The sequence below is a fragment of the Octopus sinensis genome, linkage group LG23 (assembly GCF_006345805.1).
Source record: "Octopus sinensis linkage group LG23, ASM634580v1, whole genome shotgun sequence".
Lineage (NCBI taxonomy): Eukaryota > Metazoa > Mollusca > Cephalopoda > Octopoda > Octopodidae > Octopus > Octopus sinensis.
The window spans coordinates 28531766-28557606 of NC_043019.1; the positions used below are offsets into that span (position 1 = coordinate 28531766).

The window sequence follows — 25841 nt, forward strand, 5'->3', positions numbered from 1 at the left end:
ATGATGATGATGATACATATATACTTACATGCATACACATTCATATGTACACACACACATACCCTGTTTGTGTCTTTAGCCAAAGACTTGTCCTAAATCTGTCTTCATTACTAATAGCCATTCTTATTACTATGATAAAATACTTGATGTAACAGGAGAAGATCTAGATATTTAAGCAACAGTTTATTCAATGCTAATTTCTGCAGTCATGCAACCAAATGCATTATGAGAATAATGTTAACCATTATGATAACATATGCTGTTATGAAAATCTACTTAAATCCAATTAATATAAGAATACAAGAATAGAATCACTGAATTATATCTTTTAGGAAGAATTGGTTACTGTATTGTACAGTTGTACAGACATAAAGTAGTATAGATTACAAATAGATATTGCTCAATGCTATCTTTAACCCATTAGCATTGAAACTGGCCATATCCAGCCTAAATATTCAATCTGTTTTATGATTAAACTGGCCAGATCTGGCCTCTCACACCTACCCTACAATGTCATTCTAAAAATGAACATTCACATCATTGAAGCCTCAAAGCGACAAGTTAATGCATTATTAATTGAAAACAATGTGAATAAATAAGCACTACATTTGACAAAAAGAATGAATGCTAAAGGGTTGAGACTGTGTATCCATCCTTCCATGACCATCACTCACACACGTGTATATGGCCTGGTAACATGTACCATGCTTTCACTAATTGTTTTAGGTGCCTGTGTAGTCATGAATAACAAACAAGAATCATCTACCATGAGCACTGGAATACCCTGCTGGCTATTTGCAATACCAGTGTCTGAAAAGATGATCAGTATTCTATATATTATCGTAGCAAGATTGGACTGGCATGTAGGGCGGTGAGCTGGCAGAAACGTTAGCACGCCAGGCAAAATGCTTAGCGGAGCTTCGTCTGCTGTTATGTTCTGAGTTCAAATTCCACCAAGGTCAACTTTGCCTTTCATCCTTTCGGGGTCGATAAATTAAGTACTCAGGTGCTTAGTGGCAGTGGTGATATTAAACTTGCCAAATAGAACTGCTTTTATTTTATAAAGTATGAGAGAACAAGCATTTTGACAGGCATTCAGAATGAGATTGAGCTGTGTGCTTCATATTACAGTCTAAAACTCCATATTACTCCACTTCAATCATTTAATTTTGCAATCCAGTTTAAGTTTAAACCAGTACAATGGACATGTGATTAGAATATCACAAGAAAGAATCACAAAACAAATTCTTCAAACTGGGTTCACTGTCAGGAGACCTAGGGGTAAACCAAGAATGAGATGGTTCTATAATGTCCAAAGTCTCGGTTGGTTGTGCTTGGGAATCCAACTGGAAAGTGTCATGATGATTGCTTCTGATAGGACCCTATGGTAGTGGTGCCTGAGGACTCTACCCCCACATAACACCCAGAAATAATAGGTGGGAAATACATCGGAAAGAGACCGTTTCTCCAGCATTTGCTCCAGAGATTCATGTCTATGCAGAATCAGAATCCGTAAAAGTTATCATAGAATGAAAATGTGATGCTTAATTAAAATGGTAATTAAGTGGCAATTAGATGGTAAACACAATTATCCAATTATGTCTGAGTGGTAAGCTTAATTGCTGGCGTTAAGCCTACCATTCAAGGACAGAAACAGTCCATTTCACAGTTTTTAACATAGTTTTCATCTCCCAAATTTTACTCACAAGGTTTTAGTAAAGCTGGTCCTCTATGGCCAGCCCCTAAGGCCACTGGATCATCACCCCCAAGATCCAATCAAACAAAAACCATAACATATACACAAAACATTGTAGCAACATCAATTCTTTCACATGTCTTTCTATTAAACTTTGTAATTAAAGTCTGTCAGTTTTAACTACAAGTGCTTCAGGTGGTCTGATCAACCTGGTCTGATCCCAGTATAAGCCTTCTTAGGAAAGTTTCTCATATATATTAGTCAGAGGCAGAAGGGCTACATCCTTGATCCTGTTCAGCCCCTCTTAAGACTAATTGAATGAAGAGAAGAAGTTAAACTCAGACCAAAAGAACCTGGTCCAAATGATTACAACAGAGTGAATTCTTCTAAAAGTACTCAGGTGCTTAGTGGCAGTGGTGATGTTAAAACTTGCCAAATAGAACTGCTTTTATTTTATAAAGTATCAAAGAACAAGCATTCAGAATGAAATAGATCTGGGTGGTCTGCTCTTGAAATTAACTTGCAAGTGGCTGAGCACTCCACAGACTCACATACCTTTAACATGGTTCACAGGGTGATTCAACATGACACAGAATGTGACAAGGATTTGAATTACAGGTACTATTCAGTTTTGCCAGCCGAGTGGACTGAAGCAACATGAAATAAAGTGTCTTGCCCAAGGGAATAATGCACTGCTGAGAATCAACACCATGATCAAGAGCCAAATACCCAAACCACTAAGCCATAATTAACCCTTTAGCATTTAAACTGGCCATATCCGGCCAAAATACACTCCCTGTTTTATTTTCAAACTAACCCGATCCAGCCTTTCCCACCTACCCTACAATGTTATTCTAAGAATAAAACAATCACAATCACTGAAATCCTAAAGCTATGGAATAATAATACAGGATTAATTCAAAACAATGTGAAAAAAATAAGCATTACATTTGACAGAGTTGTCTGAATGCTAAAGGTTTGAAGTAAACTGACGTCAAAAGATGATTATTAAAACATGATTAATGGTAATACTTACTCTGACCCCCAGGAATGAACATCATAACCCACCACCAAATATTCAGCATTGTGGCATGATGGAAGACATGCAGGAATGTAACTTGGTCATTTTTTTTCCTTAATATCATTAACACTGTATCCATTAATTCAATAGCTTTCGAGAAATAGTACCACCAAAGAACTCGAGCAAGCTGCAAAACAGACAGAAGAGAAAAGCATATTTTACACATTATCATATTTTTCATAGCTTTATTAAAAGGTAAAAAAGAAGAGCCTATAAACTATTTTCAGAGTCTAGAAACTGCATTCAGGACTTCTAAGATTAATGGGGGAGTTAACTTCAGACCAGAGGCCTAGTCCAAATACCTGAACAGTGTAGACTCTGCTAAAGACACTCTGGTTTGCCACCTCCTGTCAAACCGTCCAACTCATATCAGCATGGAAAATGGACATTAAATAATTTAAATTGTCGGTGGCACGTAAAAAGCACCATCTGACTGTGGCCGTTTGCCAGCCTTGTCTGGCACGTAAAAAGCACCCACTACACTCACGGAGTGGTTGGCGTTAGGAAGGGCATCCAGCCGTAGAAACATTGCCAGATCAGACTGGGCCTGGTGCAGCCTTCTGGCTTCCCAAGACCCCAGTTGAACCGTCCAACCCATGCTAGCATGGAAAGCGGATGCTAAACGATGATGATGATGATTACTAAACAAAAAAAAAAAAGAAAACCATTTTTCATCACTAATGATGAGGTCTGTAGTCTGAAAAATAAAAATCTTATTAACAATACTTTTTCTGTCATTAAATCCTTTAACAGTTACATATTCTTACTATTACACAACAGATGAAACCACTCGACCTACTAGAAATGGGAGCTAAATTTCCCTGAATTACATTTGACCTTCTTAAAAATGAAGGGCACACTGGATAATGAGGTCCTAAATCAGGTGTGGGCAACATTTTAGAGAAGCGGGCCATATGAAACATGGCTCATCGTCAGAAGGACCACACTAATGAAAATACTCAAAGTAATTTTAATGAACGACATCCCAGTGCTGAAAGCCAATTATGTAATAATGAAGTAAGATGGCACCCAGATCATAATCAAAAGCATTTCAGACATGACCATCCCATTGATTGGAACGTTTGCCATACTGTCTGGATATATGTGAATGGGAATGAGAAAGGCATCTTAGAATCTCATCAATCTTTTAATTAGTGTCAGAGGTGACAGAACGTTCTAAGAGGAGATCATTAATTATGTTCTAATTACAAACTTGATTAAGTTCCAAATAAACATAATTATAACACAGTGGCTGTATGGTTAAGAAGCTTGCTTCTCAATCATGAGATTTGAGGTTCAGTCCCAGTGCATGGCACTTTGGGCAAGTGTCTTCCACTATAGCCCAGGGCTAACCAAAGCCATGTGAATGGATTTGGTAGATGTGTGTGTTTGTGTGTGTGTGCATGTCTTTGTCCCACACCACCATTTGATAACCAATGTTGGTTTGTTTACACACCCATAATGTAGCAGTTTGGCAAAAGAGACTGATAAAATAAGTATAAAAAAAATAAGTACTGATCATGGCCGTTGCCAGCCTCGCCTGGCCTCCATGCCGGTGGCACATAAAAAGCACCATCCAATCGTGGCCGTTTGCCAGCCTCGTCTGGCACCTGTGCCAGTGGAACGTAAAAAGCACCCACTACACTCACGGAGTGGTTGGCGTTAGGAAGGGCATCTAGCCATAGAAACATTGCCAGATCAGACTGGGCCTGGTGCAGCCTTCTGGCTTCCCAGACCCTAGTTGAACCGTCCAACCCATGCTAGCATGGAAAGCGGATGCTAAATGATGATGTTGATGGTATTGATTTGTTCGACTAAACCCTTCATGCTGGTGTCCCAGTATGGTCGCAGTCCAATGACAACCAAATATAAGGTAGAAAGGTTCCTTAAACTTTCAGTATGAGATAAAGCAGTGTACTTAGTTTTAGGTATATAAAACTTTCTGCCCTGCTCAGATCAGATCAGTCAATTTTGCAGACAATTTAAGATTCTTGTCTTATTAAAAAACATTGAATGTTTCATATTAAAAATGAAACCCAACAGAAAGAGACTGTTACTCCCAGTATTTTGCACAAAAGGTTCAAGTCTATAAGGAACCACAATCCATAACAGATAGAGTGGAAAAGGGCTATAGCTAACATTTCAAGCAATAAAAGGTATTCTGAATAAATGAGGGGAAGAGAGAGGGATGGAGAGAGAGAGAGAAAGAGAGATGATCATACTCTTTACAACATGGTTCTAAAGAAAGAGACTTTGTTAATAGTAATCAGACGAATTACTACCAAGCTAGTAATTAACTCTAAAATTAAATGTGTACTCTTACAACACTCTAACCCATTTCATCAGTAGTTAAATCTATGTTATGTTCTCTTAGGGTATTCTAACCTATCTGATTAGTAATTAGACCAATACTTTAATTATTGTTTGAAAATATGAATTACTGTTCTTCTCTCTCAGACAAAAAGTCGCCCCTGAAATGTTATAGTTTTCTTTCCACCTCACACAATACAAAATTAAATTCAAATTCCTGAACATCATTTTATAGTTTTTGCCAACCCAGACAACCAATTTTTTTTTTCTCCTTGGACTCTTGTATATAACGTTATAATTATGTCCGCTTAGAACACTCTAGCCTAACAAGTTTGTAATTAGATCTATAATTAATTATTTCCTCCTGTCTGTCAAGTCAGACAGACACTGACTAAAACATTAATCAGACTCTGAAATGCCTTTCTCGTTTCTGTCTAGAACATAGCTGGGAAGAATGGCAAGAATTCCAGCAACACAGAATGGCCCTGACTGAAAATGCTTTTGATCATCGTCTAATCAATCAGGTTGGTGACACCACAACAACAACAAACCTAAACAAACAGTATAATTAAAAACTATCTTGAGAGGACATTGATTGGAAATATAATAAAAAATACTTACTCTCATTTCTTTAGGATTTTGAGCATTAGATTTAGTATATGGTGCACATATAACAGTGTATCCAAGGGCTTGTGTACTTAGGATAATCTGTAAGAAGATAAAGTGTAAAAAAATAGTCAAATCAATTTAGTAGAATATAAATATACCAGTCAGTATTTCCAACAAGTCACTTAGCATCTTCAGCCGCTAACAGATTAAATATCTCCATACTTTCCAACAACTGGCCATTAAACTATTTCTAGTAACTGGCCACTTAAATATATCCTGCAACTAGCCATTTAACTATCTCCAGCATTTAGTCACTTCACACTACCTTGAATCTCACCACTTAGTACCTCTGCACCTCCAGCATCTAGTAATTCAACTCATCTATCAGCTATCGGCTTTATACCCCTCCATCTCAAGCAACTAGCCGCATAACATTTCCAACAACAGTCATTTAATACCTCCAGCATCTAACAACTTAAAACACCATTATCAAGTAGCCATTTAACACTTTCGCACTCTGAGCATCTAGCTACTTTTAACACATTCAACATCTTGATCAGTCATGGGCAAACTGCAGCCCACGGGACTTTCTAAATGGCGTGCCTAATTTCACAAGGAAAACAACATTTATTAAAATTACCACCTGATGATGAGCCATATCTCATGTGGTCCAATTCTTGTAAAAGGTTGCAACCATGCCTGATCTTGACCCAAAGTTCTCAAAGTAGTTGAAACAGAGACCCTCCTCTAGGACTCAATTGAACTAGAAAGTAAAGTAAAGGTTATCTTCTGAAATCATGCTGACCCATAAGAGTCGATTTCCCAGCTTCCATGGCTAATAAATTCCCCACCTGGGGGTGGGGGACACTGGTCTGTCACAGGATTACTGATTTTTGCCAGCTGAGTGGACTGGGCCAACCATCTACCAAATCTACTCACAGGCCTGAGACTATTGCAGAAGACACTTGCCCAAGGTGCCACATAGTGGGACTGAACCCAGAACCATGTGGTTAGGAAGTAAACCTTGCTAATGCTAGTTATGTATTACAAAAAGGCTAAAAGAGCTGAGGCTCAGCATCCCAGACAGATGTGTTTTCACAGAATATTGGAAATGAAGGACATTCATTTACAATAATTATCTGATATCAAAGGAAACACATAATTCACATACATTCATTTATGCACACATATAGATATATTAAACACACAACAGGCTTTTCACAGTTTCCACCTTCGAAATCTACTCATAAAGCATGAGGGTAGAGTAGAAGCCACTTGCCCAAGGTGCCTTGCAGTTAAACTAAACCCCAAACCATGTGATTGGGAAGCAAACGTCTTACCACAGCCATGACTTGTGCCTGCACACATATATATATATATATATATCACCGTGACCAACCAGGCTATCAGATGTTACTACACATCGCTGGTCACAATGCGCTTCGCATTGTTTTAGTCTTCAAATGACGCCACCCCGCTGGCTAAGTGAGCAGGCCGACAGACGAAAGAGTGAGAGAAAGTTGCGGCGAAAGAGTACAGCAAGAATCACCACCACCCCCTGCTGGACCCTCGTGGAGCTTTAGGTGTTTGCGCTCAATAAACACTCACAACGCCCGGTCTGGGAATCGAAACTGCGATCCTACAACCGCGACTCCGCTGCCCTAAACACTGGGCCATTGCGCCTCCATATATATATATACATACACATTTAAAATTGATATAAACAGCTGTTGGCAACATTTCACCAAGAAGGAGAATTATAACTGTCACTAAATGTACTGGGGTGTTAGGAAACACCCACATTGTTAGAAATAAGAGTTAAAGCACTCTAATATTGTAGTTAATGCACATGAATGAAAACACATACACTAACAGGGAGCATAATTGTCCAAAAAATGCTGATTGAGATTTTTCGGACAATTATGCTCCCTGTTAATGCATATGTTTTCTCTCCTGTCCATTAACTACAACATTAGAGTGCTTTAGCTCTTATTTCTAGCAATGCAGGTGTTTCCTGACATCCTAGTCACATAGAAAGCTTGAAACTTTTACACCCTTAAAAATAAAATTAAAAAATCTTTGGCATCAAGGTAGAGAAACTCATTTGTTATACTCACCTGCAAAAAAACTGCAGTGAACCACTGAGCGGCCCTTTTGAACCTAACCATACTATCATACTATCACTTACCTACTGCAACATAAAACCATATTAAATCACATTAATTATTTATCGGCAACCTTTTTACACGACTTTTCATTCTCCATTGTCGGAATTCAAATAGGGTTATGCAGCGTAAAGATTTGCATAATCTCACCTGAATCAGAGATGAAAGGATTCCATTTACAAAAGACCTCATCTACGAATATAGGCGTATAACATTGTGCAAGTCTTTATTAAAATGACAATAGTGAGCGCTTGCTGACATGTTTAATTCAAAACTTATCATGAGACTAACAATTAAAGCCAATAAAGGGTCATTTCAAGGCAAATTTCGTTGTTCATTTTTATCAACCTGCACTTTATACACCAGAGGATGTAGTGTGACTTTAAATATTCACAAGCCTAAACTGTGAATGTGTGTGTGGTGTGTGTGTGCGTGCGTGCGTGTGGAGGCACAATGGCCCAGTGGTTAGGGCAGTGGACTCGCGGTGGTAGGATCGCGGTTTCGATTCCCAGACCGGGCGTTGTGAGTGTTTATTGAGCGAAAACACCTAAAGCTCCACTGGTTACTACTATACTTTGCAGCATTGTTGGTTGTGGTATACAGGGCAAATGCACGAAAAGCTTATATAAAGAGATGTCGAAAGATCTTTCAAGGGACATGGTGATGAACATATGCGACAGGTTCCGGAGCCGTCTTGAGGCCATGGTTGAAGTTTGGGATATTGTGTTTTCTTAATCCCTTCATGCAAACTGCAAAATTTAGCCCAAACTGACGACAGTTGAGCCATTATAGAAGTTTGTACATAGCTGCCTGACCTGGAAGAAATAACAGCCTGATCTAATCTCCCTCAAAACACATACTATTATTTTTTTTTAAAAAAAAAAGAAGCAGCAGCAGAAAACATCAGTGGAGTTACGTAGCTGTAGATGACAGATACACTGTTCGGAAAAAAACAGGATGATTATGGCAACAACAGCAAGCCTGCTCAATTATGGTTGAACCGGAACTAAGCAACATCATCATCATCATCATCATAAACATCTACTGCAACCAGTACCACTCCTTCCACTTGTTTCATTAACATATAGATTGATTCAAGAATGATATTTTCTGAAAAACAAACGGCTCACTAAATGCCTATTTAGGAACAACCAGCTTGCTTCAGTTGTATCGGTCATCAGATACAACAGGAGTAATTAATAATTAATATTTATTTCCAATGGTAGAAAATATAATGTTGGTAGGTATTATTATTACTACCATTAAGTCAAAGGCAACAAGCAGGCAGACTCTCATTAGCACACTCCTTAGTGGCATGTTGTCCATCCTTATGTTCTGAGTTCAAATTTCAACCAGGCTATATTGTTATTTTTTTTTAAAAGCATGGTACACATGCGATTGGTTTCTTTTTGCCAAACCGCTAAGTCATGTAGATGTACACAAACCAACACCGGTTGTCGAGCAGTGGGGGTGGGGACAAACACACACAATGAGCTTTTCAGTTTTTGTCTACCAAAATATACTCACAAAGCTTTTGTCAGCTCAGGGCTAAAGTAATGGGCGCTTGCCCAAGTTGCAATGCTGAGAGATTGAATCCTGAACCAGATGGTTGGGAGGCAAGCTTCTTACCACACAGCCATGCCTACGCCTATGGTGCCACGCTGTGGGACTGAACCCAGAACTATGCAGTTGACTTTGCCTTTCATCTTTTCTGGGTCAATAAAATAAGTAGCAGTTGAACACTGGGGTCGATGCAGCTGACCCACCACCCTTTGAACCAAAATTTGAAACGATTATGACTGTTAAGTCAGTGAGCTGGCAGAGTCATTAGCACACCAGGCAAAATACATAGCAGCATTTCATGCCTTTACACTCTGAGTTCAAATCCCGCTGAGGACAAGTTTACCTTTCATCCTTTCAGGGTCAATAAAATAAGTACTAGTTGAACATTGGGGTAGATATAATCAACTTACACACTGCCCTGAAATTGCTGGCCTTGTGCCAAAATTTGAAATTATTATTATTAGTGGTAGTAATAATATTAAGGTGATGAGCTGGCAGAACTGTTAGTATGCTGGGCAAAATGCTTAGTGGTATTTCGTCTGTCTTTAGGTTCTGAGTTTAAATTCCACCGGGGTCAACTTTGCCTTTCATCCTTTCAGGGGTCGATAAAATAAGTACCAGTTCAGTACTGGGGTCAATGTAATCGCCCCAAATTTCAGGCCTTGTGCCTATAGTAGAAAGGATATTGTAATTATTATTATTATTTTTATTATTAAGGTGGCGAGCTGGCAGAAACGTTAGCACGCCAGGCAAAATGCTTAGCAGTATTTTGTCTGCTGCTACGTTCTGAGTTCAAATTCTGACCAAAGCCTTGTGAGAGGATTTCGTAGATGGAAACTGAAAGAAGCCCGTCGTATATATATATATATTATATATATATATATATATATGCATGTGTGTGTGTGTATATGTTGTGTATCTGTATTTGTCTCCCCCACCCCCAACATCACTTGACAATAGATGCTGGTGTGTTTAGGTTCCCATAACATAGTGGTTCAGCAAAAGAGACCGATAGACTAAGTACTAGGCTTACAAAGAATAAGTCCTGGGGTCAATTTAATGCTACTAAAGGCGGTGCTCCAGCATGGCCACAGTCAAATTACTGAAACAAGTAAAAGAGAAAAAAGAATATTCCTCGTTGCTTTAAAACCCTGCCTTAGAAAACCAGCAATATCATATTTTGAAAGGGAGAATGAGGTTAGCATAGAATACATATCAAAATTATTCTGTCTTGTTCCATTTAATCAAACTGACAGAACAGTTTTTGTTCTCTTTTTTTCCCCGCCAAATGTCAAACAATTTATTTATTGAAATGATGAAGTTCTACATTGTTTCCAGACTCTTTGTGTGTGTGTAATATCAGGCTATCATAATGAGAAAGTGCAATTTTATGAAGATTCTTGAAGAGTTATGGGGGTTTTAATTTCACAAAATTCCTCATAGAGATTGCAGGCAATGGCTTTATTGGAAGAAGTCGGCTTCCCAACCACACGGTTCCAGTTTCAGTCCCACTGCATGACAACTTGGGCAAATTTCTATGTTGTCCCCTTGTGGGAAATAAAAAAAAAAAATCAACCTTGGGCAAATATCTTCCATTGTAGCCTCAGGCTGTCCAAAGGCCTTGTGAGTGGGTCTGATGGATGGAAACTGAAAGAAGCTCATCAGACAGGGTAGAATAGGGTAGTTTTTCTACCTGGCCAGCTCCTGTGAACTGTCCTACCCATGCATGCATGGAAAATGGATGTTAAATGATGATGAAGATGATTGTGTGTGCGTGTGTGTGTGTCTTTGTGTTTGTCTTCCACCACTGTGCTTGACAAACAGTGTTGGTGTGTTTATGTTCCTGTAACTTAGCAGTTCATCAAAAGAGGCCAATGGAATAAGCACTGGGACTGTTTTGTCTGACTAAAATTTTTCAAGGCAATGACCCAGTATGGCCACAATCTAATGATTAAATCCAAAGACAAAAAAGATAAGTATAATCTATCTTGCACCAAACACCAATCTAGCAAAATAACTGCCTCCTTTACAGGAGACACCTGCATTTGTTGGGTGGTCGTTTCTGTTAACCATTGAAAAGCAATATGAACTTTAATAAGAAAAAATACACAGTGGTGCTCCAGTATGACCACAGCCACACAGCTGAACTGCATAAAAGAAATAGGGGTAAATATGGTTGTGAGGTAAGAAGCTTGCTTCCCAACTGCATATTTCTGGGTTCAGTCCCACAGCGTGGTACCATAGGCGTAGGCATGGCTGTGTGGTAAGAAGCTTGCCTCCCAACCATCTGGTTCAGGATTCAATCTCTCAGCATGGCAACTTGGGCAAGTGTCCATTACTTTAGCCCTGAGCTGACCAAAGCTTTGTGAGTATATTTGGTAGACAAAAACTGAAAAGCTCATTGTGTGTGTTTATCCCCACCCCCACTGCTCGACAACCGGTGTTGGTTTGTGTACATCTACATGACTTAGCGGTTTGGCAAAAAGAAACCAATCGCATGTGTACCAGGCTTTTAAAAAAAATAACAATATAGCCTGACGTTGCTCAAGCTTGTTTTCTTTTCGACCCTTTAGAATTGGAATTTTTGAAAAGTAAAAATTTTGCATTATGTAGCTTGTTATTCTCTTTAAGTGAACATTTTTCTGGTTGAAATACACCAAACAATGGCGACACAGCAGTAAAAAAAATCATAAAAAATAGGGATTTTCATAGGAAAAAAAGCACCTTTTTTGATGTAAATAATTGTTGGTCTTAACATGGTCCAATTTGAATTTTTTCTTCTACGGAATGAAGAGCAAGCTTTCTTCTATCATACTCTCAATTTTCATCAACTTGCGTCGCAGGGTCTTGGAGGAGATAGTGTTAGTTGAAAGCAACCAAACCTGCCACACACAGACAACTTCAGCTTTATATATAAAGATTAAGTACTGGAGTTGATTTGTTTGGCTAAACCCTTCAAGGAAATGCCCCACCATGGCTACAGGTCAATAGGGGAAACAAGTAAAGGACAGAAAATACTATCTCTCCTTCAAAACGCCCACCGCTACCATTGTAGCTGAACTAACCAGTTTGAAAATTTTCTGATTTGTATTCATGAGACTCACATTCTAGTAAATAAGAATGCCATCTTTTAGTTTGCAAAATATTCTCTTTTCATTAGCAAGCTTTTCAAAACAAACAATAAAGAAGTAGAACTAGCAATGGCATCACCACGTGGGAGCTCTGACATAATACAAGCAACCAAATCAGGTCCAGTCATCATCATCATCATCGTTTAACATCCGCTTTCCATGCTAGCATGGGTTGGACGTATGACTGAGGGCTGGCGAACCAGATGGCTGCACCAGGCTTCAATCTTGATCTGGCAGAATTTCTACAGCTGGATGCCCTTCCTAACTCCAACCACTCCGAGAGTGTAGTGGGTGCTTTTACATAACACCGGCACGGGGCCAGTCAGGCGGCACTTTTACGCATGCTCGAATCTTTTACACATACCACCAGCGTGGGTGCCAGTAAGGTGATGCTGGTAACGATCACACTCAAATGGTATCTTTTATGTGCCACCGGCATGGTGGCCAGATAGCCGCTCTGGCAACGATCACACTCGGTAGGTGCTCTTAATACCCTACTAGCACGGGGCTCGAGTGCCAGTAGTGCGACGCTGATAACAATCATGCTCGAATGGTGCCTTTTAAGTGCCACTGGCACGGAAGCCGGTTCTTTAAAAAAAAATGGACGCATGATGTAAGATATTCCATAGTACATAGTATTACAGAAAAACACCTTGGTGTCTGATGTGGTGGACTACTCAGATAATAAAGTCACTGAAGCAGAAGACAATCTTTCTTTCCTGACCACGCAAGTCCCATGATCAAAATACACCATCCCTATACCACAGACAGACTTGGCAATGTTGTGACTCACATAAATCAAACGTACCAGTTGAACTTTCAAAACATCTAACCCTAGCAACTTGTAATACTTGCTAAATGTCACAATTTTGATAGTCATGTTTCATTAGTAACAATGGCAATCATAATTGGCGTGTCTTTGTACAAATGAAAGCAGAAAGGAAAAAAAAAAGAAAAAATCCAGTGACATCAGTCACTGAAACTAAAACAATGAACAACAACTCGTCATGTTTTTGATGCCAAGGAGGGGGTAGGGTGGTAGCGGCGGGGTGGGGGTGGGGGTGGTAGTCATAACATCTTACAAAACATGAAACACTGTAAAAATATAACAGAAACTGGAAAAAATGCTTACAAAAATGGATTACATGAAAAAAAAAAAAGTATAATTCTAACACACAACCACATACACACATATATATATGATGGACTTCTTTCAGTTTCTGTCTACCAAATGCACTCACGAGGCTTTGGTCAGCCCAGGGCTATAGTAGAAGACACTTGCCCAAGGTACCATACAGTGGGACTGAACCCAGAATCATGTGGTTGGGAAGCAAACACCTTAAGGGATAGCGTTCATATTTTATAGTATTAGTACTAATTACTTGCAGTCACTGAACTGCTGTTTTCCTCCTCTTCCTCTTCCTACTACTACTACTACCACCACCACCACCACCACCACCACTAGTAGTGAGGGTTTCAAATTTTGGCACAAGGCCAGCAATTTCGGTAGTGGGAGTAAGTTCATTACATTGACTCCCCCTCCTGCTTGACTGATATAAATTCTATCAACCCTAAAAGGATGAAAGGCAAGTCAACCTCAAAGGCGCTTGAACTCAGATAATTATAAAAATAATTATAATAATAATGATGATGATGATAAATGCCCTGATGCTGTACCAGGCACTGGCTCTCATGGCTTGATCTTAACCAACTGAAAGTGTTATCATGTACATGTTTTGTTCTTGGTATAAAAGATGGGCTGCAGCAAATATTCTGCTCAATACCACAGATTTGCTTGTCAGTTGTTTGACCTTAACCAGTTGAGCATGTCCTTTGGTGGCTGGCAATATGTGCATCTCTGATCATGAACGGAAATAGTGGGAAAGTATCATAGCCATGCATTGAGAGGAATTCTTTGGAGTTTGAATAATTCACCTCTGGAGACATGGGTGTTTAGTTCAACATTCTTAAACAACCCTTATTCAAAGTCCATCTACACATCATCTCTGCCCATAATTCCTGGGAGGGTTCTGTGAGTAGAGTCCTCACATACCACCACTATAGGGTCCTGTAAGAAACAATTATCATGACACTTTCCAATTGGATTCCCAAGCATGACCAACTGAAACTTTGGATATTATAGAACCATCTCATTCTTGGTTTACCCCGAGGTCTCCTGACAGTGAACCCAGTTTGAAGAAATTGTCTTGTGCTTCTTTCTTGTTATATTCTAATCACATGTCCATGGTACTGGTTTAAACTTAAACTGGATGGCAAAATTAAATCATTATCATCATCATCATCATCATTTAGTGTCCGCTTTCCATGCTAGCATGGGTTGGACGGTTCAACTGGGGTCTGGGAAGCCAGAAGGCTGCACCAGGCCCAGTCTGATCTGGCAATGTTTCTACGGCTGGATGCCCTTCCTAACGCCAACCACTCAGTGAGTGTAGTGGGTGCTTTTTACGTGCCACCAGCACAGATGCCAGACGGGGCTGGCAAACGGCCACGATCGGATGGTGCTTTTTACGTGCCACCGGCATGGAGGCCCGTCGGGGTGGCGCTGGCAACGGTCACGTTTGGATGGTTCGGTTACGTGCCACCGGCACTGGTATCACAGCTACAATTTCCATTGATGTTGATCGATTTCGATTTTGATTCCGATTCTCACTTGCCTCAACAGGTCTTCACAAGTAGAGTTTTGTGTCCCAAGAAGGAAATGACTGTAATTAAATACTGTAATATGAAGCACCCAGCTCAATATCATTCTGAATACTTGTTAAAATGCTTGTTCTCTCATACTTTATAAAATAAAGGCAGTTCTTGGTCTACTTCTAGGTCTCTTGCTGGTTGACTTGGCTTGAAGAATGCCTTGCATTTCTTTCTTGTAACATTTAAAACATAAAATCAAAACTATGATCTCTCAATGCAGAGAAGTAGTGGCTCCTCCTGGAGGGACTCTCTGATCTCTACTCAACCTGTCAGGTAACATTACTCCAGAGATCCTTCAGAGGAATTCCATTTTGGCTGTATGTGTTCGCAATATTACTCATTCAGTTATTGCCCAACATTCATGGCCTTAGGTGAGGATAGGCATGAGAACCAAACTGAAGATAATGAGTTTGACTTCTTTACAAACCTCTCTTTTTCAGAAGACTGAATTCTGGAGCTAGTGCATTTGTCCATGTTAGAAATTAATAATTCTAAGAAGTCGTATTTCTCATTGATCATTGCATCTAGTTCATAATGAAATTATAAACAGCTGTTGCTAGGTACAAGCATGGCTATGTAGTTAAGAAGCTTACTTTCCGACCATTAGCATAATAACCGAGGGCAGATATCATCTACTATGGTCCCAGGTTGACTAAAACTTTGTGAGTAGATTTGGCAAATGGAAACTGAAAGAAGTCTATCATATATAGAGAGAGAAGGGAGATGAGACTTTCTCAAAAGGCATGCTGCAGCATGTCAGATGGAGTCTCAAGAGAGAAGAGAGATGAGACTTTCCCAAGATCAGCAAATGCATGCTGCAGCACTTATTGCTGGATCATTAAAACAATGTTTTAATGATTAGACAGAGATCCAATAGAATAGCTCTGAGAAACAGACTATGTACAAATTTATTCTTCACAACTGGAGCAGCTTTCAGATATGATCCATCCAATTCTTATAAAGATGATAATTCTGTCCAAATTGGTGTGCTAAACTCAAATTGTCATTTCTGCAAAGCTTTAAAATTTCCAAATGAAACTAATGACATGTGCTGCTCAGGCAGCAAGTTAAGAAGATTGCCAGCACGCACTACCAGCTCCTCATCAACCTCTTATGAATCTTCTGGAAAGCACTTCCATCCAGTCAAAGGATTTTCTGGACAATATCAGACAATACAACTCTGCATTTCAAATGACATTGTTTGGTGCATCTAAGAAGATAGCTGAACATGGATTTACACTGACGTTCAACGTTCAAGGGCAAGTCTATCACCTCATTGGTTCTGTTACCCACAAATGAACAACCACAGTTCATCCAAATTTACTTTATGAGTGATGTAGGACAACAAACCCGAGGAGGCGTCAAAACTTCAGACAATGGGTCATGTTAGATGCAGTGCCAAATGCCACAAATGAAAGTATATCCACTGACAGCTTCTCGGTGCATTCAAAAATCACATAACCCTCATCCCAATTTTCCCTGACAGGTTAGGGCCTGGAAAACTCCAAATGGATGTCGCTTAGTTGAATTAGCCCATCATTTACTCCACAAATGTTTTGTTGTCAATGTTGCACTTTCCAGTATCACCTATTTCAACATAACTGTAATATATATACAAATTACGCCATTTTAATCCCAAGCAACGCCGGGTATCTCTACTAGTATATACACACACGACTGTGTGTGTGTGTGTGTGTGTGTGTGTGTGTGTGTCTCTCTCTCTCTCTCCCACCAGCACTTGACAACTAGTATTGGTATGTTTATGTCTCAGTAACTTAATGGTTCCATGAAAGAGACTGATAAGGTCCCAGGTTTAAAAAAAAAAAAGGGGGCCAGGGAATCAGTTTGTTCAACTGAACACTTCTAGGTGGTGCACCAGCATGGCCACAGTCCAATGAGTGAAAGAAATAAAATAAAAAAATAAAAAGATAACTAACAGATAATGCTAAAGTTTGTGGAATAATTGTTAGAGAGGATCTGTAGCAATTATTTTTTTCCCTTTCTTTTAATGGCTTAGAAATAGAAGGTCAGCAACCTATGACCTTTTGTAAAGCTTCTGAGGGTTTGACATGGGGAAAAAGGGGGCAGAAATTATGACTCATGGATTGCTACAGCAGAAAAGTAGGAAATAATTTATCACTGTATGCTCAAGACCAGGGACCTAGTTTGAATATTCAGGGCAGAGTGGACTCTTATGAAGATACAAAAGCTCCATTTATTAGCAGTAAACCAGATTCTTGGTAGATTTTTGATTACCATTCTAGAACTTATCCAGCTCAACCAATGGGCTTCAGTACAGTTCCCATCTACCAAATTCTCCTCACAAAACTATGGTAAAAGACACTCTACCAAGGTGTCATTGTTGTATGGTGGGATTGAACCTGGGACCACGTGATTGCAAAGTGAACTTCTTAACCGTACAGCCACAGCTGCACCCAATGCTCTGCCACTGTTTTGTAGATAAGAGGATATTTTCCTTTTAAGAAAGCGCTCTCATTAGCAGTTCAATACCATTTATGGATATTTTAAATAGCACCGGCTTTGAAAATGATGGCTTAATTGAAAAGAAAGAAAATAACAAAAAAAAAAAATCAAACTCTGCATGCTGAAATAGTCAATGAATACAACAGTTCAATAATAATAATAATAATAATAATAATAATAATAATAATACTCACTTCAACAAACATATAGATAGAGAGTACAACCATTGCAAGATTATACAGAACCATGAAAATACGTATATCAAAAGGTTTTCGATTTTTCATATATTTTGGTCCATAAATAACAAAGAGAATGTACATTGCTGTTAGAATCCATACTTTCAAGGGACTGCTTTCTAAGAAGAACCAGTCTTTTGTCCTTGGATCTGGATATAAAAAAAAAAAAAAAGATAAAAAGAAAACAAAAAAATTTCATGAGAGAAAAAGACAAAAAAAGTTTATCTTTAGTTTTGTTTATAATCTTCGCTTTAGTACGAGATAGCATAAGAAGATATCGAAAACAATGCAAGGTAAACAATGTATTTTAAAATAAGTCAATAACATTTGATTGATTCTCAGTAAAAAGATAACATCAGTTAATAACATTAAGATGCATTCAAAGTATTATTATATATCGTACAAAACACATCCATTAGAATGCTTTCCCTGCACTCACCTAAAATTAGCATCAATGGCGAAGACTTAAACATCTATGCAAAAGATTTGTAAGATAAGTTTTTTCAGGATTCCAATTAGAATGACCTATTAATGGTCTATTGGGGGGAATTATTAGCTACATCATTAGCTAGCTGCAAGGGATTATATGGCTATTTTAAGAAACACAGCTGAAAGAAAAGATATATTAGGTATATTTATAATGGCAGCATTACACCTTATTTCAATAAGCTGGTTCTTATCTTCTGCTTGGATTCTGCTTGAGTTGTAAGAGGAAAACTTTTAAGCTTTACCTTGCTTCCAGATTTGGCCCAGATATATTTATCTGAGTGTAGTTGCTTGAAAGCGCTATCAGCTCAAGCTAATAAATCTGGAAACCAAATAGCAAACTAATAATTATTACTTATATAGGTCCATTCCAGTACCACAACTGTTGCTAGTCATCATCATTGCCATCAGAACCACAACATCTATAAGCTAATAAGAGGAACTTCTATTGTTTGCCATCAGAACCACAACTAATAAGCTAATAAGAGAAACTTCTATTGTTGTCTTTTGATCTGACAGAAATAGCAGCAAAACCTCTCTCAAATCAAATCCTGTGATTTAAGGCATGGCTGTGTGGTTTGAGAAGCTTGCTTCCTAACTATGTGGTCTTTGGTTCAGTCCCATTGCACAACACCTTGGGCAAGTATCTTTTACAGCCAAAAGTCTTATGGGTGGATTTGGTGGATGAAGGTTGAAGGAAGTCCATTAAGTGTGTGTGTGTGTGTGTGTGTTTATGGGGTTTTTTTCCTCCACTACTGCTGTACAACTGGTGATGGTTTGTTTACATCCCCATAGCTAAGATACAGAGATGTAAACAAGTACCAGGCTTTAAGAAAATAATAAATACTGAGGCCGGTTTGTGTGACTATCCTTCAATGAAGTGCTCCATCTTGGTCATAATCCAATGAGTAAAACAGGTAGAAGATGAAAGGAAAGATGGAAAGATACATTGGATGATGTAGTCCTGGGTCAGTTATATAAAATTTATGACAAGCATGTGAACAGGACATGCTGCAAGTTTTCCAGCAAAACAGTAAAAGTGTGATGAATTTTGACAAAAGAAAAGACAAAACAAAAACGTTTTCCTTGCACTACTGCATTGTGAGGTTACAAAAACAGCTTACCAAAACTAAAATACATGTATACTTATAAGTGACACTATAATAACAGGATTATTAAAGAAATTAAAAGAGAGCCGGAGGCATGTTTAAAATCATTGTCCTAGACTTACACTGCTTGAAAAACAAAAACCAGGGCAATCATGACTAGAATGTCTTTGATAATATATCCGCTCAGTCATGGCTGAAACCTTAGCCTTTAACCTTTTTGATACCAACCGACTCTGGCTCTGTAGTACAAATGATAACTAATGATAGCTTAATAATTATTAAGTTATTTTACTAAATTCTTTGTTATATTTACCCTTTTGATATCAACCTGGCTGAAACCAGCTCTGGCTCTGTAGTATAAATGTCTTGTTTACAAAAGTTCTGAATTAAAATCTTCCACTAAACCTTAGTCACAATTTATGTTCCTAACACTAGCTGAATGATAACTAAGTTATCTTATTAAATTCTATAAATTTGATTTGATTCACATGCGGCAAAACATTTTGCAGGCCTCCAACCGAAACTCGTCTCTCTTAGCGAGCTGGCAGAAATGTTAGCACGCTGGGCAAAATGCTTATGGGTATTTCATCTGCCGTTATGTTCTGAGTTCAAATTCTGCCGAGGTCGATTTTGCCTTTCATCCTTTCGGGGTCAATAAATTAAGTACCAATTATGCACTGGGGTCGATGTAATCGACTTAATCCGTTTGTTCCCTCTATGTTTAGCCCCTTGTGGGCAATAAAGAAATAAGAAACGCGTCTCTTTCAGGCTATAGATTACTGAGTGAAGAGATACAGGAAGTCCAAAATCTCTATCGGAAGTTAGGTTGCTATTGGCCCAGGCAGATCACATGGTGTTGTCAGAGAATATAAGTTGCTTAGTGACACCAGTTTATTTAGAAACAGGAATTTCTTTGACCATGTGGTTGGACAGAGCATCTCAACAGAAATCATCATCATCATCATCATCGTTTAACGTCAGCTTTCCATGCTAGCATGGGTTGGACGATTTTGACTGAGGGCTGGCGAACCAGATGGCTGCACCAGGCTCCAATCTTGATTTGGCAGAGTTTCTACAGCTGGATGCCCTTCCTAACGCCAACCACTCCGAGAGTGTAGTGGGTGCTTTTTACGTGCCACCGGCACGGGTAACAAAAGGGTTAAACTGGCCAAGTCCAGTGCAAGTATCCTACTTGTTTTATGTTCAAACCAACCAGATCTGGCCTTTCATAGCTACCCTATAATGTCATTCTAAAGATACAAAGTCACATCATCAAAATCTCGAAGCTACAAGATAATCCATGATTAATTCCAAACCATGTGAATAAATGTGAATAAACAGCAACAACATAACCTATGATGAAATCACAATGTAGATGCTCTTCATGGTAGAAACCTTCAAATTGCACCAAATCATCTTAAAAAAAGAGAAGAAATCTACAGAATTATGTAGCCCTAGACCAGCAGTGAGTTATATGTAGCCCTAACTTAAGCAGTGAGTTATATGAGACACTAGCAGTATAACCCGGCCTTGCCCAGGATTAAGTTACGATTATTAAGCTGATATTTGTTATGGTTAAAAGCTATGGTTGAAAACAGATTTTTACCCTATCCGCGGGTGCCTCGGGAAAAAAATAAGTTGACAAAACCCAGATAGGATGTTGACAAATGTCCTCCTAAAATTAGAGCGACAAGCATGCTAATTTGTGGATTTGCATAATTACAATCACATACACACACATCCTCCCTGTTATAGATATGATGGCTATCATCAAGTGGGCTGCACTACTAACAAGTTCTGAGTATTTTTTTTCTTTTCATTAGGTGTGCTGCAGTGTGCCCACAACTGCCCTTCTATGATAGATATATAAGTGTCACCAGTTTCCTGTCCAGCCACATGGTCTAAGAAATTCCTCTTTCTAAACAAACTGGTGTCGCTGAGAAACTGATAGTCTCTGACACCATGTGACCTGCCTTGGCCAATAGCAGCCTAACTTCCAATAGTGATTTTGGACTTCCTGTATCTATCCCTTTGGTAATCTATAGCCTGAAAGAGACAAGTCTCTGTTGGTGGCCTGCGAAATGTTTTGCAGCATGGAACCAAATCAAATTATTTAAAATAATACATGTAACTCCTAACAAATGTTCTTGAGTGACGCCTCCTTTTATTTGTCCACCTGTTCATGTATGTATGTATGTATGTATGTGTGTGTGTGTGTGTGTGTGTGTGTGTGTGTGTGTGTGTGTATATATATATATTTATATATCACTGTGACCGACCAGGCTATCAGATGTTGCTACACAACACTGGTCACAATGCGCTTCACATTGTTTTAGCCTTCAAATGACACCACCCCGCTAGCTAAGCAAGCTGGCCACCAGAAGAAAGAGTGAGAGAAAGTAGCAGAGAAAGAGTATGGCAGGGATCACCACCACTCCCTGCTGGAGCCTCGTGGAGCTTTAGGTGTTTTCACTCAATAAACACTCACAAGGCCCGGTCTGTGAATCAAAACCATGATCCTACAACCGCGAGTCCGCTGCCCTAACCACTGGGCCATTACGCCTCCACACACACACACACACATATATATAGTTGTATATATATATATATATATATATATATATATATATATATATATATATATATATTCACACACACACACACACATATACATGAGCAGAATTTAAGCTAGTTGAAATATGTTTGTCACATATTTTCAACTGCTAAAAGAGAAATACACAGCAGTTACCATGGAGAAATAATCTCTCTCAAGGCAAAAAAAGTGTGAAAACATTCATTTAATTCAGTGTCACTATCCATTAGGAATCCTAGACAACGATGTTTCAAGTTTTTTGACTCTTGTCAATGAGATCTACTTAAGCGAGGCAACTCTGAACGAACTTAATAAAGCTGTTGCTTTATGTAGAATTCTGTCGACACATTGACTGATTTGCGCTAGAAGAATTGCCCGAAGGATGTAAACAACAAAGTGTTAGCATGTAGCAGTGTTTAGGTAAAGGCAGAATTTACCATAAGAGAGATTTTTCTCCATGGTAACTGCAGTGTATTTGCCTTTTAAAGTATGTGACAAGCATATTTCAACTAGCCTAAATTCTGCTCATACCTAAACACTGCAAGATTGGGGGTGGGGGTCCATGTAAGATTGGGAGGGTGGGGGGGTCCATGCAAGTAGAATAATAAATTAAGGATCCACAGGGGTCTTTTAATGGTCCGTGAAAATTTTTGTCTTAGATGTATTTATGGCAAGAAACAATGAGGTTTCTTTCTCAAACATTTTTCATAGTTCAATCTAACACAAGTTAATATGCTCTCTCTTTTTTACTCTTTTACTTGTTTCAGTCATTTGACTGCGGCCATGCTGGAGCACCGCCTTTAATCGAGCAACTCGACCCCGGGACTTATTCTTTTGTAAGCCCAGTACTTATTCTATCAGTCTCTTTTGCCGAACCGCTAAGTAACGGGGACGTAAACACACCAGCATAGGTTGTCAAGCAATGCTAGGGGGACAAACACAGACACACAAACACACACATGCATATATATATACATATATACGACGGGCTTCTTTCAGTTTCCGTCTACCAAATCCACTCACAAGGCTTTGGTCGGCCTGAGGCTATAGTAGAAGACACTTGCCCAAGGTGCCATGCAGTGGGACTGAACCCGGAACCATGTGGTTAGTAAACAAGCTACTTACCACACAGCCACTCAAAACAAAGTAGGAATTTTGGAAGAAGTATCTATAAAACTAGCTTCTAAACATTAAATAGCTGTGGGGGTCCACTAGAGTAAAATAGTAATTCAAAGGGGTCCACAGATAAGAAACTGATTGAGAAACACTGGACTAAACCTTTCAAGGCGGTGCCCCAGCATGGCCAAAATTCAATGACAGAAACAAGTAAAGGAAGAAAGAAGTACTTTATATCCGTTTTGTAATCTTCAGTTGTTTATTTAGACACCCAGGTCAGTATTGATCCAGCAATGCTATGATCAAAGGCATACCTGTCATTCTTACTATATCAACAAAGTGTATCTAGGACTATACTATCTAAGTGGCCTTCTTTTTTTAATAGAAGATTTGTATCCTATTTCTAAAAGGCCAAGCAACCAAATGGAATCTCCTTCATTGCAGCAATCTTCAGTTGTAGTTAGGTCTTTTCAGTCAGGGCTGACCTGGGCTATGATCAAAAACATTCCAGTTATGACCATCCCATCTGTAATATCCATAACTGTCCAATATTCCTTATTTAAAATGATAGTTGCTTGATTTGAATAAGATTTGACTGCTATTTCTACTAGGCTGAGTGACTGTGTTGAGGCTCTGTTTAGTTAATAGTGATGCAAAATTTAAACATTGGTTTGTATTGTTAGGTTCATTATGGTCTTAAAAGATTCCCGCCTTAATCACTAAAGCCTATTTATTTACATAAGAATTTAGTATTTTAATCCTTTTTGTAGCATATCCAGTTCGTAGCATATGTGTGAATGTGTATATGTATGCAATCATCATCATCATCATCATTTTGATGTCCACTTTTTAATGCATTGCATGAATCAGATGGAGTTTATTTGAGGCAGATTTTCTATGACCGGGTGCCCTTCTTGTCACCAACCCTCACCTGTGTCCAGGCAACCTAATATTTCCCCATGATCAGATATGGTCTTCTAGGATATTGGAAATGACACTGCTGGTATAAGTGACACTCATTTACATGCAATGTCAAGGCAAGAGCACACACACACACATAACGACAAGCTTCTTTTAGTTTCCTATTTCTTTATTGCCCACAGGGGGCTAAACATAGAGGGGACAAACAAGGACAGACAAAGGGATTAAGTCGATTACATCGACCCCAGTGCGTAACTGGTACTTAATTTATTGACCCCAATACATACATATACATATACATGAATACATATACATACATACATACATACATACACACACACACATGCATATACAAGATCTGTTCAAAAAGTATTGAAACTAGTGCTATATAAAAAGCCTACAATGCATATCAATTTGGCATTTAATCTATTTCAAAGTAGTTCCTTTCCAAAACGACACATTTTATCCAGTGTCATTTCCACTGATGGAAACATTCCTGGAACTCCTTTTTGGGGGGGATAGCGAGCAACTGCCCCATCACATTCTCTTAGAGTTCCCCTACATCTTGAAATCTTGTTGGGGTTTTCTATTGCAAAGACTGAGCCTTGGTTTCGGGATCTTAGCCATAGACCCATGATTCATTATTTGTCAGGACCATTTTCAAAAAGTTTTCATCAACCTCGACACAATCAAGATTCTGTACAGTTGAAACCCAATTTTCGTTTTGAAACGACCACACTCTACACACTTTACTTTCAAGCACTGCTATAAACAACAGAAGTGAATGAGAATGATGTTATAACTCAGTGTGCATGTGAGACAGAGTTCAAGGTTAGTCTGTGCCAAGCAGTTTCACTCTGTGTACTTTAATTTCCAAGCAATTCTGTAAATAATGAAAGTGAGAACATTAAACTTGGTGCGCATTACACAACAGTGTTCAATCTGTGCCAAGTGGCTTCACTCTAAATACTTTAGCTCCGTTACCATAGTAACAGTCCTGATACTTTTGGATCAGACCTGGTGTGTATGTATATATATATATACACACACATACAATACTCTTTACTCTCTTTTACTTGTTTCAGTCATTTGACTGCGGCCATGCTGGAGTATCGTCTTTAATCGAGCAACTCAACCCCGGGACTTATTCTTTTGTAAGCCCAGGACTTATTCTATCGGTCTCTTTTGCCGAACCGCTAAGTAACGGGGACATAAACACACCAGCATCAGTTGTCAAGCAATGCTAGGGGGACAAACACAGACACACAAACACACACACGCATATATATATATATATACACATATATACAACAGGCTTCTTTCAGTTTCCGCCTACCAAATCCACTCACAAGGCTTTGGTCGGCCTGAGGCTATAGTAGAAGACACTTGTCCAAGGTGCCACGCAGTGGGACTGAACCCGGAACCATGTGGTTGGTAAACAAGCTACTTACCACACAGCCACTCATTCTTCATGTTCACTTTTCCATGCTTACATGTAACAGACAAAACTTGTGATGGTGATGTGATAGTGGAGATGATGATGGCAATAACAACAATGGTAGTGGTGGTGGTGGTGGTGGTGATGACCTAACTGTTAGCTTTTAGAATGATATTGTAGGGTAGGTGTGA

The 25841-nt window shown here is 38.9% G+C and overlaps 1 protein-coding gene across 3 annotated transcripts in view; it reads right to left on the reverse strand.

Moving 5' to 3' along the window:
- LOC115223492 (elongation of very long chain fatty acids protein 2) overlaps window positions 1–25841 on the reverse strand; it is a 102498-nt gene that overhangs the window by 5529 nt on the left and 71128 nt on the right. For all 3 annotated transcript variants that reach the window (XM_036512517.1, XM_029794102.2, XM_029794101.2), the window contains 3 exons: window positions 17946–18136; window positions 5709–5795; window positions 2733–2904 (listed from right to left, as the gene is read on the reverse strand). In XM_036512517.1, the coding sequence (XP_036368410.1) occupies window positions 2733–2904; window positions 5709–5795; window positions 17946–18136 (450 nt within the window). The remainder of the gene's footprint in view (window positions 1–2732; window positions 2905–5708; window positions 5796–17945; window positions 18137–25841) is intronic.